Source organism: Phaethon aethereus (genome assembly GCF_964289735.1).
Source record: "Phaethon aethereus genome assembly, chromosome: 4".
NCBI classification, from domain to species: domain Eukaryota; kingdom Metazoa; phylum Chordata; class Aves; order Phaethontiformes; family Phaethontidae; genus Phaethon; species Phaethon aethereus.
The window spans coordinates 71312273-71326461 of record NC_138578.1 but is presented as its reverse complement, the minus strand read 5'-3'; the positions used below and the strand labels follow the sequence as shown (position 1 = coordinate 71326461).

Below are 14189 nucleotides of genomic sequence, written 5' to 3'. Positions count from 1 at the left end.
GATCACAGAGCCATCAGTCTGACTGGTCAGTCTCTCATTTTCACCAGCAGTTTGCTCAAACCTCAAAAATAGGACTGGGAAGCAGAGTATCTTCCAGATTACTCAGTCTACTGGAAAATAATATGCAGAATACTCTTAATCTTCAGTTTTCTAGCCTGCATGCTATTTGGACACAGTGACACTACTGTAGAGAAAAAAAACACCAAACTTCGCTTTGAGAATCAAATACCTGCTATCAAACTATTTTTACACAGAAAACATGTAAATGTATAATGTGCAGAGCTGTTAAGACAAAATGTTTTGCTAAAGTAAATGTGCAAAGTGTACTAAAAGGTACTATTTTCTTAGTAATTAATTCACCTTAAAAACATTTTATGTAAGAGTAGTAAGTGTAATAACTCTTATTACACTCCTATTCAGTTATGGAGGACTGAAGAAAACAAGGTGCTAGGATAATATTCCTAAAAGTCAGACTATACATAGGCTTGAAATAAATCTTACCATCTGACAAGCAATAGACATTTCTCAGCTCTAAGCCCAGTGTCATAAACCAGTGTTTGTATAAAAACCACATTAACTCCCAAAGGGAGCTGAAAATACTTCGTTGGAACAATGTAAAAATGTTTTCAGGACTCACATGTATCCAAAGTACTAACTGTGGACTAGTCAACACAACAGTTTAAAAAAAAATAAAAAAACATTCCCCATCAAAAGAATAACATTAAAATAAAATTTTAGGAGAGAAACATTAGAAAGTTACATTATCTATTACGTGCTCAGAATATTCCCTTTCTTTCCTTTCCAAGTCTTCTAGAGTCTGGTACTCTGAATTATGGGCTCCTGACATCTCAGTATTCTGGAGTCTAGAGTCAAGTTGTTTCTGTAATTCTTCAAAATCCTGGAAAAAAAAGCAAGTGATTTGTTAACCAGAAAAACAGACACAGTTTCTAAATTCAGGAGTGACTTGTATGTCAGTTTTGACTCCTGGTAAGGAAGCTGAACAAAAGCATTCAGGAAGTTCTGTCTCTGGGTAATACACCTCCTGCAGCAAGCAAAGAAAACTGAAGGTATATATATGGCAGCTATGAGCTACATGCACTACAAATACATATATTTCCACTAGTATGTGAGTATGATCAAGACTGTTGTCCATCTCCACTGAATTCAAGTTTTAGTAAACACTGCTCCATGAGCTTTCCTACTAATAAACCTTTGAATCTATCCACAAAGATTTTTATTTTAACACATGTGCCCCATCTTAAATGGCAGCTATGAGTGTATATGCTGTGTTTGAAAGCACAGAGAAGTATCCAGATCTGATAATCAGATAGTGTTTCCTGCAGAGTGCTAGCACTCATGGATGAACACACCTGTAATGCTCAAAAGGGACAAACTACAGGCTACATGATCATATGGGCTTTTTAAGTTTTTCAATCCTTTGAAACCAGGATGATTTTTTCTGAAAGTGAGATACTGAGAAATACTAGTCTTCTGCCCTTACTTATTGGCTTGGTACTGAAATGGATGACACTTTGGTTGCTGAAACATAGCTCATGTAACAAGCATTTACTTTTAATATCCCACAATTTTGGGTGTTAATGCATTAACTTGATACCCTATGTCTTAAAGAAGTGTAACCACATTTTGACAAGCTTCACAAACAATTTCACCAGAATCCCATGAATTTTTCTTATAACGCAGAATTAAAAGAGGAAAATGCTGTCTGTGATAAATCACATAATCCTCAGTCTTGCCAATGCAGTATTACATACAGTACTTTCCAGTGCTAATGCTTTTGCTTATTACCAACATCTCTTTTACAAGGTATCCATAACGAGCCTCATCCTTTATGTGATATCCCAACCCTACAGCTGTCATGTTTCCGAGACCTTTCTCTCCAGAATATAGGACATAGGATTCCCATACTGACACTTAAACAACTGGCCTACTCCAGCAACTATGCACCTAGTAAACAAGACTTAGTCTTTGTCTTGCAGCAGCTCAGTTAGGTGCATGAAGACCGATGCCATCAAGCCTCACTGAGGGTTAGGCTATACTGGGAAACATGCCTAACATATATTACCTCTGTGTTTGTAATTTGAAGTCATTAACAGAAGTCCATCAGAAAAAGGGATTTGCACACCATATCTCACTTTTCATTTAGTACATACAATAAACTTTAATACTAAACCTGAGGATTTAAGGCAGAGGAGTGGTTTAAGGCAAAATCCATTCAGAAATAAATTACTAGGTACATCTACAGAGATTCCTGATATTCATTCACAGATTGTGAGATTGCACAAACAAAATAAATCTCAACAACTACAGCTGGCAAGCTGGTAAGACTTCAATGCCTAAATGTGCAATTCCATCTGTATGCAAGAAAAAATAAATCATTAGTCTGAGAAGAATTAAATATTTGACTAGGTTGTCCAGAGAAATGGGGGAGTCTCCTTCAGTGCTGTTGTGGTTTAGCCCCAGCCGGCAACTAAGCCCCACGCAGCCACTCGCTCACTCCCTCATGGTGGGACGGGGGAGAGAATCGGAAGAGTAAAAGTGAGGAAACTCATGGGTTGAGATACAGACAGTTTAATAGGTAAAGCAAAAGCTGCACATACAAGCAAAGCAAAGCAAGGAATCCATTCACCACTCCCCATGGGCAGGCGGGTGTACAGCCATCTCCAGGGAAGCAGGGCTCCATCACACATAATGGTCTCTTGGGAAGACAGACACCATAACTCCGAACGTCCCTCCACCCCTTCCTTCTTCTTTGTCCCAGCTTTATATACTGAGCATGATGTCATACGGTATGGAATACCCCTTTGGCCAGCCTGGGTCAGCTGTCCTGGCTGCGCCCCCTCCCAACTTCCTGTGCAGCCCCAGCCTTCTTGCTGGCCGACCAGCACGAGAAGCTGGACTGTCCTTGACTACTTAGCAACAACTCAAAACATCAGCACGTTGTCAACATTTTCTCATCCCAAATCCAAAACACAGCCTCACACTAGCTTCTGTGAAGAAAATTAACTCTATCCCAGCTGAAACCAGGACAAGTGCAGATATTCAGGACCTGGCTTGGCAGAGCACTGGATAGCCTTATGTTATTCCCTGCTTGCTACAGAAGGTTGGACCAGACAATCTCCAGAGGTGGCTCTCAACTTAGACTTTTCTATGACTCTAATCTGGAAAATGGAAAGTGGAACTAGTAGGTCTCCTATATTGTTCAGTTTTGTAAAACTTTTTTACCTTCTAATAATCTTAAGAATAGTATTGTGACTGCACCTGAAATGCGTATTAACTGTCAAGGTGTGTCATCTAGCTCAGAAGTAGAAAATGGATTTTGATACAAGTATATGGAAGAAAAAAGAAAGATAAGTATACTTTCCCTTGATAAAAAAAGCCTTGAGTTTTCTTCTGGTGCTTTATTTCCTACTATTTTATTATCAGTAATGATACATGGAACCAGACAAAGACCTGATAATCAGAAATTTTTAAATCTGAGTGAATGAGGTTCAGAATGTTCTGTTTGTTTGAATGGATTCAACTACAAAATACTTTTATTCTTAACAGATTAGACACAAAAATGTCCTGATCACCTCATACAGTAACAAGGGGGAAATGCAGACAAGCTAATAGACAATTAACAAAGGAGTTTATTTGCATTTTTTCTGAAATAGATTACAGATGACATTGCTGTTTAAAAAGAGTAGGTGAGACAGCCTGCTGTGGCAGCTTGCATCAACTGGTTGGATTAACTCTCATTTTCTTTGGTCTGAAATATTAACGAAGAAAACCACTTACATTTTCCTGAATTAAAAGGATCTTCTTGAACAAATCATCAGTAATCTTCTTTTTATGACAAAAGTCTGTGAGGTATACTTTGAGAATCTGAATAAACATCTATTCAAAAGGAAGGAAACAAAACCCAGGTAAGTGCCTGTTCAACACTGTAAGGACATCTTTGTGGTAACTTTTGCTGATATAAATCAATCAATGAGACTACAGTGAATCATAAGGAAGATAACGGAAACATTGTCAGAACTCTGTAGTACTTCCATTATGAAAAAATTCTTTAATTTTGGCTTCGTGAAGGTACTGGAAGATGGTGCTATGTTCTAACAAGCACAGGACATAATCTCATACAGCCTTGTAACCAGACTGACACATCTGAAACTTTCCATTACTGGACAATATACAGATCACTTTTAATATAACTTTAATATATTTTAATATATTTTTAACATAACTTTAATATAAAGCCCATTTTTGAAAGTTTAATGAACCTCTAAGCTGAAAGATACCAACATATCCATTATTATGATTTCAACTGTAGTTGGCCAAATGAAGTATCAATCATTTTTATATACAAGACAAAAGTAACCATTCAAGTTCTAGCTACCTTCTCTTACCAAAAATACAGCTATTTTCCAGTTGTTGGCTGTTGTTGGTTTTGTAAAGATTGTAATATTAGTGTCTTCAAAAAGATGTTTTTGAATGCTGAGATAATTTTTGCTTAACCTCTTCTCCTCTTGCCTCGATTAGAGTGTCAGTGCAAAGACAATTCACTACGTTACTAGCTGTTGCAGCATTTTCCAACATGAAGATAAAAATATGTGAAATTTAACAGCCACTTGCCTGTTACTCAGGTAGTTGAAAACAGATGATGTAGAAATTACCCACTTTAAACATGTAAAAACATAAATAAAACCACATTACATACACAAACAGTTACTGAAGCCAACATTTCAGCTGGAAAGTACGTTATCGTTAGAGTTGCATAGACGAGAAAACGGTAAAACAGCCATGTTTTGGATCTCACTTGCCAATGTTTTGGATAGGAGTTTAGCAAGTTTTGAACACGCAACACCAAGATACCACATACTGTAAAAAAGGGGGAAATAAAAGGGGAAAAAAAGAAGAGAAATTCAGGAAAACATTGAGGAAAGAGGCTATGTTTCCTTTTTCTACACCTGACACTAAGAAAGACACTCTGAAATCAGAGAAAGCAGAGTGGAAAAGGAAGAAAGTATTCTCTAAACTGCTATTTTTTTTTCCCCTTTTCCCTGCTAGTGAAAATACATGACTATTCAAAGCTTCAGCTAAAGGTCAAAAGCACCTGCCTTTTGGGGTAATGTCTGGTGGGCCACAAAGTATGTTAAATGCTCATTTCCTCAGCACTTCTGTGACTACATCACCATGTTGTTAATTTATGTTCATTTACAAATGAACGATTAACTTTCAGATCAAATTGCAACCTTCTCCAGTCATGCTACCTTTCCTTCTGGATCTCATCTCAAGTTCCCTTCCTCATCTACTTAGATGGGAACAAGCCCCATCAGAAGAGAAGCTGCTTTCCAGGTTTACTTTCATGCTTCCTCTTTTGGATTGTGTAGAAATTTGTTCAGAAAATCCCAGAACATAAATATTCTCACTGCATTTAACAAATTATATCAGAAATGACCAACCTGTTTAAACAGAGGCCAAGAAAGAAGGGGAGGAGAAAGCTATACACTTTATGTCCAGATTTATATTAACTGAGCTAAAACTCAGTAATGGTAATGATTCTGTACCTGATCATAACCAGTCACCATAAACAATTGGATACATCTGTTTTTGTTTTTTTTTTCCTGTCAGCTTTGATGCAGTGACTTGATGTAGTTAGCTATCTATGGTTTAAATGGGTACCTTAATTCCTCTGTCATACAAAATCAGGACTATTGTACATATGACAATAGTACTAGTTCAGTTGAACTGAATTTTAAATTTTATTCAAAGGGGTTAGAGTTGAAGTTGCAATGCACAAGCATTGTCCTTAAAACATAAACTCATCTATTAACTATAATTTTTTTTTAATTTTTATGATCCCCAAGTGCTGTATGTAGATGACACCAAGATGGGCAGGAGTGTTGATCTGCTGGAGGGTAGGAGGGCTCTGCAGAGGGATCTGGACAGGCTGGATTGATGGGCTGATGTCAACTGTATGAGGTTTAACAAGGCCAAGTGCTGGGTCCTGCACTTGTGTCACAACAACCCCATGCAACGCTACAGGCTTGGGGAGGAGTGGCTGGAGAGCTGCCTGGTGGAAAAGGACCTGGGGGTGCTGGTTGGTAGCCGGCTGAATATGAGCCGGCAGTGTGCCCAGGCGTCCAAGAAGGCCAACAGTATCCTGGCCTGTATCAGAAACAGTGTGGCCAGCAGGAGTAGGGAAGTGATTGTACCCCTAAACTCGGCACTGGTGAGGCTGCACCTCGAATCCTGTGTTCAGTTTTGGGGCCCTCACTACAAGAAGGATGTTGAGGCGCTGGAGCGTGTCCAAAGAAGGGCAACGAAGATGGTGAGGGGTCTGGAGAACAAATCTTATGAGGGGCAGCTGAGGGAACTGGGGTTGTTCAGTCTAGAGAAGAGAAGGCTGAGGGGAGACCTCGTTGCTCTCTACAACGACCTGAAAGGGGGTTGTGGTGACGTGGGTGTTGGTCTCTTCTCCCAAGTAACTGGCAATAGAATGAGAGGAAATGGTCTCAAGTTGCGCCAGGGGAAGTTTAGACTAGGTATTAGGAAAAATTTCTTTACAGACAGAGTGGTCCAAGCATTGGAAGAGGCTGCCCAGGGAAGTGGTGGAGTCACCAACCCTGGAAGTATTCAAAAAATATGTTAACGTGGCACTTCAGGACATGGTTTAGTGGGCATGGTGGTGTTGGGTTGATGGTTGGACTTGATGATCTTACTTTTCCAACCTTAATGATTCTGTGATTCTATGTTATTCTCCGGAGTAAAGTTTAAAAACAAATTTTTGTATTATCCAGTCTGACTTACTGTATTTCACAACCCATTATATTTCATTATATTGAACTCTTTTGTGAAGTTCATATATATGCAGAAAAGAGAAAAAGTAAAGAGACGTAGAGATGCAACTCTGCTACACTACCTCCCAGCTAGTCAGTAGTTTTTGTTACTTCCTAAATTGATATTCAACTAAGATGTTAAAAAAAAAGCTATAAATGAGACATGAGTACCTACCGCATGTTTTTCTTTTCTGAGTTCCATATCAAGAAGCATGAGATCTTTTAAAATAAGACTGCAAAGGCAGAGCTTAACATCAAAACTAAAACAAAGATTTAAAAAGTGTTAATATCAATCGAAATGAAGGTCACATAAAAGAGCAACACCATATAATAGTTTCATTGAACCACTAAATTCTCCTAAAACTATAGGCCCTAGAACAGCAGTCAAGTCACTTCATTTCTACATTGCCTTCTCTTTCAGATAAAATATCTCTACATAAAAAGCAAGCGAAACAAAATAGTGCTTTAACAAAGTTGGAGTTACAGTTCCCTTTGAAAAAGGCAAGGTAAATACAGGCATGAGTGGCTGCAACAAAAGGAAAACAAAGCTTTAAATTAAAATGGCTATAATAAGAATGGGCATTTTGAAAATATTCTTCATCTCTAGTACCTTCCCCAGTTTAGTGATTTCCCTGAAAACCACTGGGACATGCTAGGAAATGACGAAACACGAGGGCATGCTTACTGCTTACCTCTCACACGTTAGCACTTCAGGGAAGCTGGTCACTTTGAGGAAGGCTCGAGCCTGAAATCTGTCATCGCTTGTTGTGGAATGTATTGTTGTGGAAGAACTGCAGTCCTCTTTGTCTCCCTGGCTCAGGGACCCCAGGCTCCCTGACATAGATGTCTCCATCACCTGATTAGGCAGAACCACCTGCTTTGGATTCTCATGCAAAGATGGATTGGATGAGCCATCTGCCAAAGGCTACAGTCAAAGAAAATTTACAAGGTCAATTAATACAACACAATGAGGAGAGAAACATCTCATCAACTTGCAGTGTTTGCTTTCAAGCGAAAAATTAAACAACATACACAGCAAAAGTGTTTCCACGTAAAGATTCATCATACTGGCAGGTTTCTGCATTGCCCAAAAAGTATTCTTCTGTTGTGGTTATATGCTTTGGTGCAGGTTTTCTCACTGAAGGGCAGATCCTTGTGGGGTTTTTCTTATGTCTCCTTGGACACACCCAACTTCCATTAATGTTAATGGGGAGAAAACGTCTCTTCACTACAGTGAAAATTGATCGGGCACCATGTAAAGCACTGCAAGTTTCAGGAGGAGCCGAAAGCAGCTGATGCCTTACAGAAATAAGCTCTGGGTCAATGGAATATAAACAAAGATAGATCCCTATCAAGCAGATTGGCAGTAAGTTTTCTTCCATTACTTGACCCTGCAATTTACTCTGGCACAGAATGATTGTCATTAATTTTTACAAGTAGAATCTAAAACCTTACCCTAAATTTCTGATTGATGGGATAGATCACTTTTGCCTTTAATGCAAATGCCGTGACGTTACTATTCAGAGGAGACTCACTTTCCTGTATGGAAAAGAACAGAAAACCATTTGGGAACAGCAGTAGACCTGACGGTTGTTCACTTTAAGTATTGTATGCCCTTTTTGGTTACGCAACTTAGAAATTCCTATCAATAACTATTTATTGACTGTTTCTGCTTTGGCACAAGAATTTTTCTCCTAAGACTTATTGAGAGTATGAAACCCAGAAAAGAGAACTCTGTCATTACCACTGCTCCAAAATGTTTTTAGTCCTGCAATGGAAAATAGGCAATAGCTGGTATTCACAAGTTATTTTCATTTTGTTTTGCCCCGCGCTTAGCAGCAACTAAAGATTTCACGAGAGACTGAAATTATCTTAATAATAGAAACTGCTAAAGGATAAGCTCCACAGATATCATCATGGCTATAAATTCTGACTTTCAATTTAAATAAAGAAACACTAGATTAAACAAAACTAGTTATCATTTTTTCCAGGAAGAACTTTTATAGTACAACCCTCACCTATAATCTAGAGAAAATACCGATGTTCTTCTAAAGAATTTTTTATAGATAATGCATTCTTTTCATACAATCTGCTATATCACGTAATCTGACTTTCTGCTCCTCCTCTTTCCTAGCCATTGCTTTATGCACTGGAACAATGAGATAATCAGTTTTGTTTTCTGAGGTTATGTATGGCTTAATAAAAGGTGGGCTATAAGCAACAGATAGAATGTTTAAATCCAAGCTTTAGGAGATTTCATATTCTAACTTTTGGGGTTTGTCATACGAAATGAAAGAATCTGATTTGTCAAAACACAATTTTCTTTATATAGATTTTTCTAGGAAATATCAAACCACTAACAGAGTCTAAAAATAGAGATGGGAAGAGAAAAGCAAACTACGCCATTCATTAGACTCATTTATCATTGCACCTCTTCATCTCCATTTCATTTATTTCCAGAAGTAATTTTTGGATTTACTGATAAAGTTAAAAGCATGGGGTCAGCATGTAAAACACTTACTCATAGCGAGCAGTCCCACTGCTGTAGTACATATTCAGGGATAGAAGGCGACAGAGCCATTGCTCTGCATCGCTCTGCAATGGCTGGAGGCAGAGCAGCTCCTGTCCAAAGCTGTAAAGCCATATCACAGTGTGCTAGAATTAACACATCCTGCTTCTCAGCAGGCATGAGTAATACACAGTTATTATTAATATGGTAATTATGGTATTATTGCAATGTGGAATTCTTACAATGAAAATAACTCTTTTTCTGAAGTGCTGTAACCTAAGTAAAAGAATTTTCCATCTATGCTTCTTCATGAACTGTCAATTTGATGCTAGTAACAGCAAAAGCCTCTGGGAACTGGAACAAATGAATAGAAAAAAAAATCTAACTTCGGTACTTAGACAAATAGGTGGGAGAAAGTCCCTTCAAATAACAACGTTACTTCTTGATGTGTTATAAATGAGCTAACGTGTTTGGGAAATTGATATAGTTGTGAATGATCACATTTAAAAGACCATGATCCCATATCAAAAGGACTGGTAATATGCATGAAGTTGTATCATCACATAAGTTCTCCCACAGGATTTACACTCCAAAAGACAACCTAATTCATGTTCACTTATTATGCTGTACTTTAACTCAAGCAAAATGACCAGCCATCACTGTTACTGATCACAAAATTGAACTGAAGATTAATTACCTGTCAGGATTTAAAACAACGGTAAAATGTTTAACACCTATCTTCTCTCTGTCTGGAAACTAGTTCTTGTTACAAGCTAAGCACCAGACTGGTTGGCTTTAACCGACACTTTCTGCATGTATTTAATTTATGTAGAGTAGATTGAATGAGTTAGCTGAACTGCGTATTTTTTCAAATGTGCAGTTTAACTCACAACCTTTAGCTTCACCAAGAGCCATCAAATCTGCTTTGGATGAAAGGCAGTGACCTAACAGCTACACAGTAGGACTGGTTCTCAAAGTTATTTTGAGATTATAACACCAAAAAAAAAGTTATTTTTAATTGCGGGTGGGTTAAACTTATACCTTCTCCTACTTTTCTTTCTAAATTGTTTCTCTAACTGTCCTTGAATTCCAGCTCACCACACTGGTGTTACAGTACTTGTGGTCATTTGCTGCATCTTCAGCTGGTACCTGATGGGAGGACTTCCTATGTGAGAAAGCCATTGGAGATGCTGCTGTTTGCAAACATACTCATTTTACTTCATTTATTCTTTCTGCCTCCGTTGATCTACTCAGTCCAAGAGACACTTGGAGCCCCTAAGGAGGCTCTGGAAAAAAAGTATTTGTTCCAGATTGGACCTGATGAGGGAACTTTATTATTGTCAAAATTTCTCTACTAAGTCTCCTTCTCCAGTAAAGAATCCACTATCAACTATCAGCACTGATTTCACTACTTAAGAACTTTTTCTTATGTCAATAGTGTTAATTTTTCCCATCAGCCTTTTGAAATTAAGGACAATGTAGAGACAAAACCAAAGAAGTCCCTGACCAAAGAGAACTCAGGATCTTGATTAAAATACCCAAAAAGAGTTCCCCAGGAGAAATAGAATTCATAAGGGGAATGAGTGCCTGAAATGGTTGCATTCATAAGCAGCCATCAACTCCCACTCTCCTTCTTATGTGTTTTCTGAACACTTTTTAAGGGCTCAATTCCAAACCAAATAAAATTAAGACAGTTTGGACCAGGCTCTGAATGTGCTTGTTGCTACATCCGGCAAAATAAACAACCACCACCAAGGGCAGAGCTTTACCTCCAGCACCATTTCCTCTTTTGATGTATAGGGTTCTGCTTTACTTTTTGCGATGGTGTGCTCTTTTTCATCAGAGTTGAAGCTTTCCAGAAGTCTCTCGGAATCATCCTTCTGAAATTCCAAGAGAACACAGATAAAATGTAACACTGAGATCATGCAGGTTCACTGGAAATATCTTTGACAGCAGCCTGGATACACTCAGTGTATCAGTTGAAAATGGTAACTTTGGAAAAATATGACCAGAAAATGAATGAGAATTTTACATATTCAGGTAGCATTTTTTCAAATTAATGCACTTTATGAATCTGATTTGTCAGTCCAGACGTAGAATTTTAACCTGAAAATTTGTAAGAGGCTGTAAACGTGTCAAATTGGTCCATCAGCTCTCAAAACGTCTTACTATAGACCATGGAGTTGAGCTCTCAGTCTTGGTTCAAACTTCTCAGTCAATGCAAGCTAACTAAAATAGTCTATGATTTCCTGCAATGAAGAGAACGCCAGTATTTTTGCTCCCCAGCCATGAGAAAAACTTCCTAAATTAAGTTTTATGTGTGGGAAAGTTCCTGTCCGGAAGAAATAACCATCAAAAAATGTTCAACATCCTCCTTCCCCAAACGCAGCCCATACCATTGGCCTTTACTTCCCTAACAAACACAAAGAGCTGCTTGTACAGACACAGACTGTGCGGGAATAAAACCTCCTGCTGTACATGCTCTTCTCTGTGTGCTAGATAGACCAAAAAATAATACTAAAGTTGGTCAATGCATCCAAATGCAGCATTGTAGGGAATTTTTTTAGTGAAGGAAAAGATGGCAGCCACCCTACCTCGACTACTTTTAAAATTATTTTTCAGGTTTTCATTCCAGTAACTGCTTTTTTACGTAATCTAATGATATGGCTGCAGCCACTATGCATATAACTGCCTTATGGAAAGGTTCCCCTTGAATTATTTGGCCACTTGGTAGTCCATTTTCTCAGAATACAGAGAACTGCCCAGCCTTTGAACGCATTTCACTCCTTATGACTTGTGTCTGTTATCTCTCTGGAACTTAGATACTCAATAATATAGAACATATTCTTGGATTAGTTTCCAAGATGTGGTGAATTGCAGATGCTGGTTCCTAAAAATCTACTGATGACTAAGGAACAGCTACAAGTGTCCCCGAGCAATCTTGTCACTTATTTGTCCCACACCAGAAGTTCACAAAATTTAGGCTGAGTGACTGGGACTTGTGGAAGTAGCCACATTGTATTCACCCCTGTACCTCACACAATAACCACTCCAAATCAAGAATTTGCTTTTCTCATCTTATGATTGTTCGTATTCATCCAGTATTCACTTTCACTCCTTTATATCTGCATCACTATAATTTTCAAAGTATTTGAATTTTTCCAGGATTCATTTCTTTCCTGCTAACATTTCTAATCTCATTGCTTTCCTCTCCATTCGTTTTTGTCCTTTGTTATTTTTGCAACTGAAGTGCTACTGAGCTCCCCTTTTAGAGCATTAAGAAGTTAAATAAAACTAACTCCAACTGCAATGACAGCAACACTTCATCAAGCTAATCTACCAGAATACCATAATGAGACAAGCTCCAACCCAAAGGGCCTCAGGCAAGGCCATGACTCTTAACAGGAGAATACTATCAATAGAAGTGTATTACAGTACACTACATGGTCTGAAGTTACTATGGTAAAGGTTTCTTCTTAAAACTATCCCAGTGGATGCTATAGAGAGATCATCAAACCAATAAGGCACGTAACTGCATGCATCCAAGTCCCACAGATTCAGGCTGGGATTTACAGAAGAGTGATTAATTGGGACTGAGTGACAAACACCAGTGGCTTATCATGGTGCCTCTGGCTGCTACGGACTCCAGGTACTTGCCCTATTCCCACTGCAAGGATAACTCAGCTGCCTGGGAAGGAACATGGCATATGTAAGTAAGCTACCTCTGCTTTTACTTTGGATACAGATGGCAGTAATACGTGCAGTTCAGTACCTGCTATAACACAACGGGCTTGCTCCACAGCATAGGTGGGGCAGACAGTACGAAGAACGAACAGGCACAGCCAGCCTAAGGCAGCCTTGTTCGATTTCGGAAATCAGACCCATAGGATACAACCTGCCCACTCTGCAATGTGCTCTGTAGGTATCAGCAGGCAGTTTATTTTTCTTTCAAAACAAACAACTCTTTTACAGCAGCAATATTGATTTTAATGGCATTTAAGCACCTAAATGCATCTGAAGATCTGGGCCAGAGAGAACTGACAGCTTCTACTCCCTATTGACATAAATGACATAAAGGATAAAATTGTACATGGCTATATTTGAGTTGGTAGTGGCAGTACAATAAAGATACCACATATTAAGGGACGGAAAATGAGCAATTGAATCAGAGAGGTCTGCACTTGCACAAGATGCATTGATCCAGCATTTGAAGTGCCTCCATTAGCAGGCTAAAGCATGGCTTCAAACGGAGTTTCAAACTTCCTACTTAAAAGCAGCTGGGAACAAGAATATTTTTCTCTTATGTCATGTTTAATGATGATCAACACTAGCAGATACGAACATGCAGCAGAGCTGTTATATCTGAAAAAAGGTGTGGTTAAAAACCAAGCCAAACCAGACCCCACACTGCAGGGTGGCAGAACGCTCTGCAGGGCTCCAAATCTCCCAGCCACGCCAACACCAACCACTGCTACATCCAGTCAATCCAGCACGATTTGGGACTAAATGCAGAGGGAGGAAGAAGCAGAAGTTGGTAACAATTCTCAGAAAACATGTCTGCCCAGTAGTGGTTCTGTGGGTATATGCTACCTCTGCAACCCTGGAGTCTACCCAAACGCTTTGTAATAATGAGATACGAACCGTCCACCGCAGTCCTTAAAATAGCAAGGCAGGTACGTTATTAACAAAATCACATACTTTAGAAAACCCTGTCAGTTTTGCACCAAGCAAACTGCCAGATGTGTTCTGCCTCCTTTATTTCTCAGGTATGTACGTGTGTACCCTCAGTGCAAGGTTATCACTGTGCATTAGTACCAATACTCTGCTTGTGCTGTTTGTAA

The 14189-nt window shown here is 38.8% G+C and overlaps 1 protein-coding gene across 1 annotated transcript in view; it reads right to left on the bottom strand.

Moving 5' to 3' along the window:
* Positions 1–14189, bottom strand: part of EVC (EvC ciliary complex subunit 1) — a gene marked incomplete at its 3' end in the record, with an annotated part of 55616 nt that overhangs the window by 40442 nt on the left and 985 nt on the right. The window contains exons 2-7 of the mRNA XM_081999035.1: positions 11118–11228; positions 8295–8378; positions 7532–7764; positions 7015–7099; positions 3799–3897; positions 761–898 (exon numbers count right to left, since the gene is read on the bottom strand). Of these exons, the coding sequence (XP_081855161.1) occupies positions 761–898; positions 3799–3897; positions 7015–7099; positions 7532–7764; positions 8295–8378; positions 11118–11228 (750 nt within the window). The remainder of the gene's footprint in view (positions 1–760; positions 899–3798; positions 3898–7014; positions 7100–7531; positions 7765–8294; positions 8379–11117; positions 11229–14189) is intronic.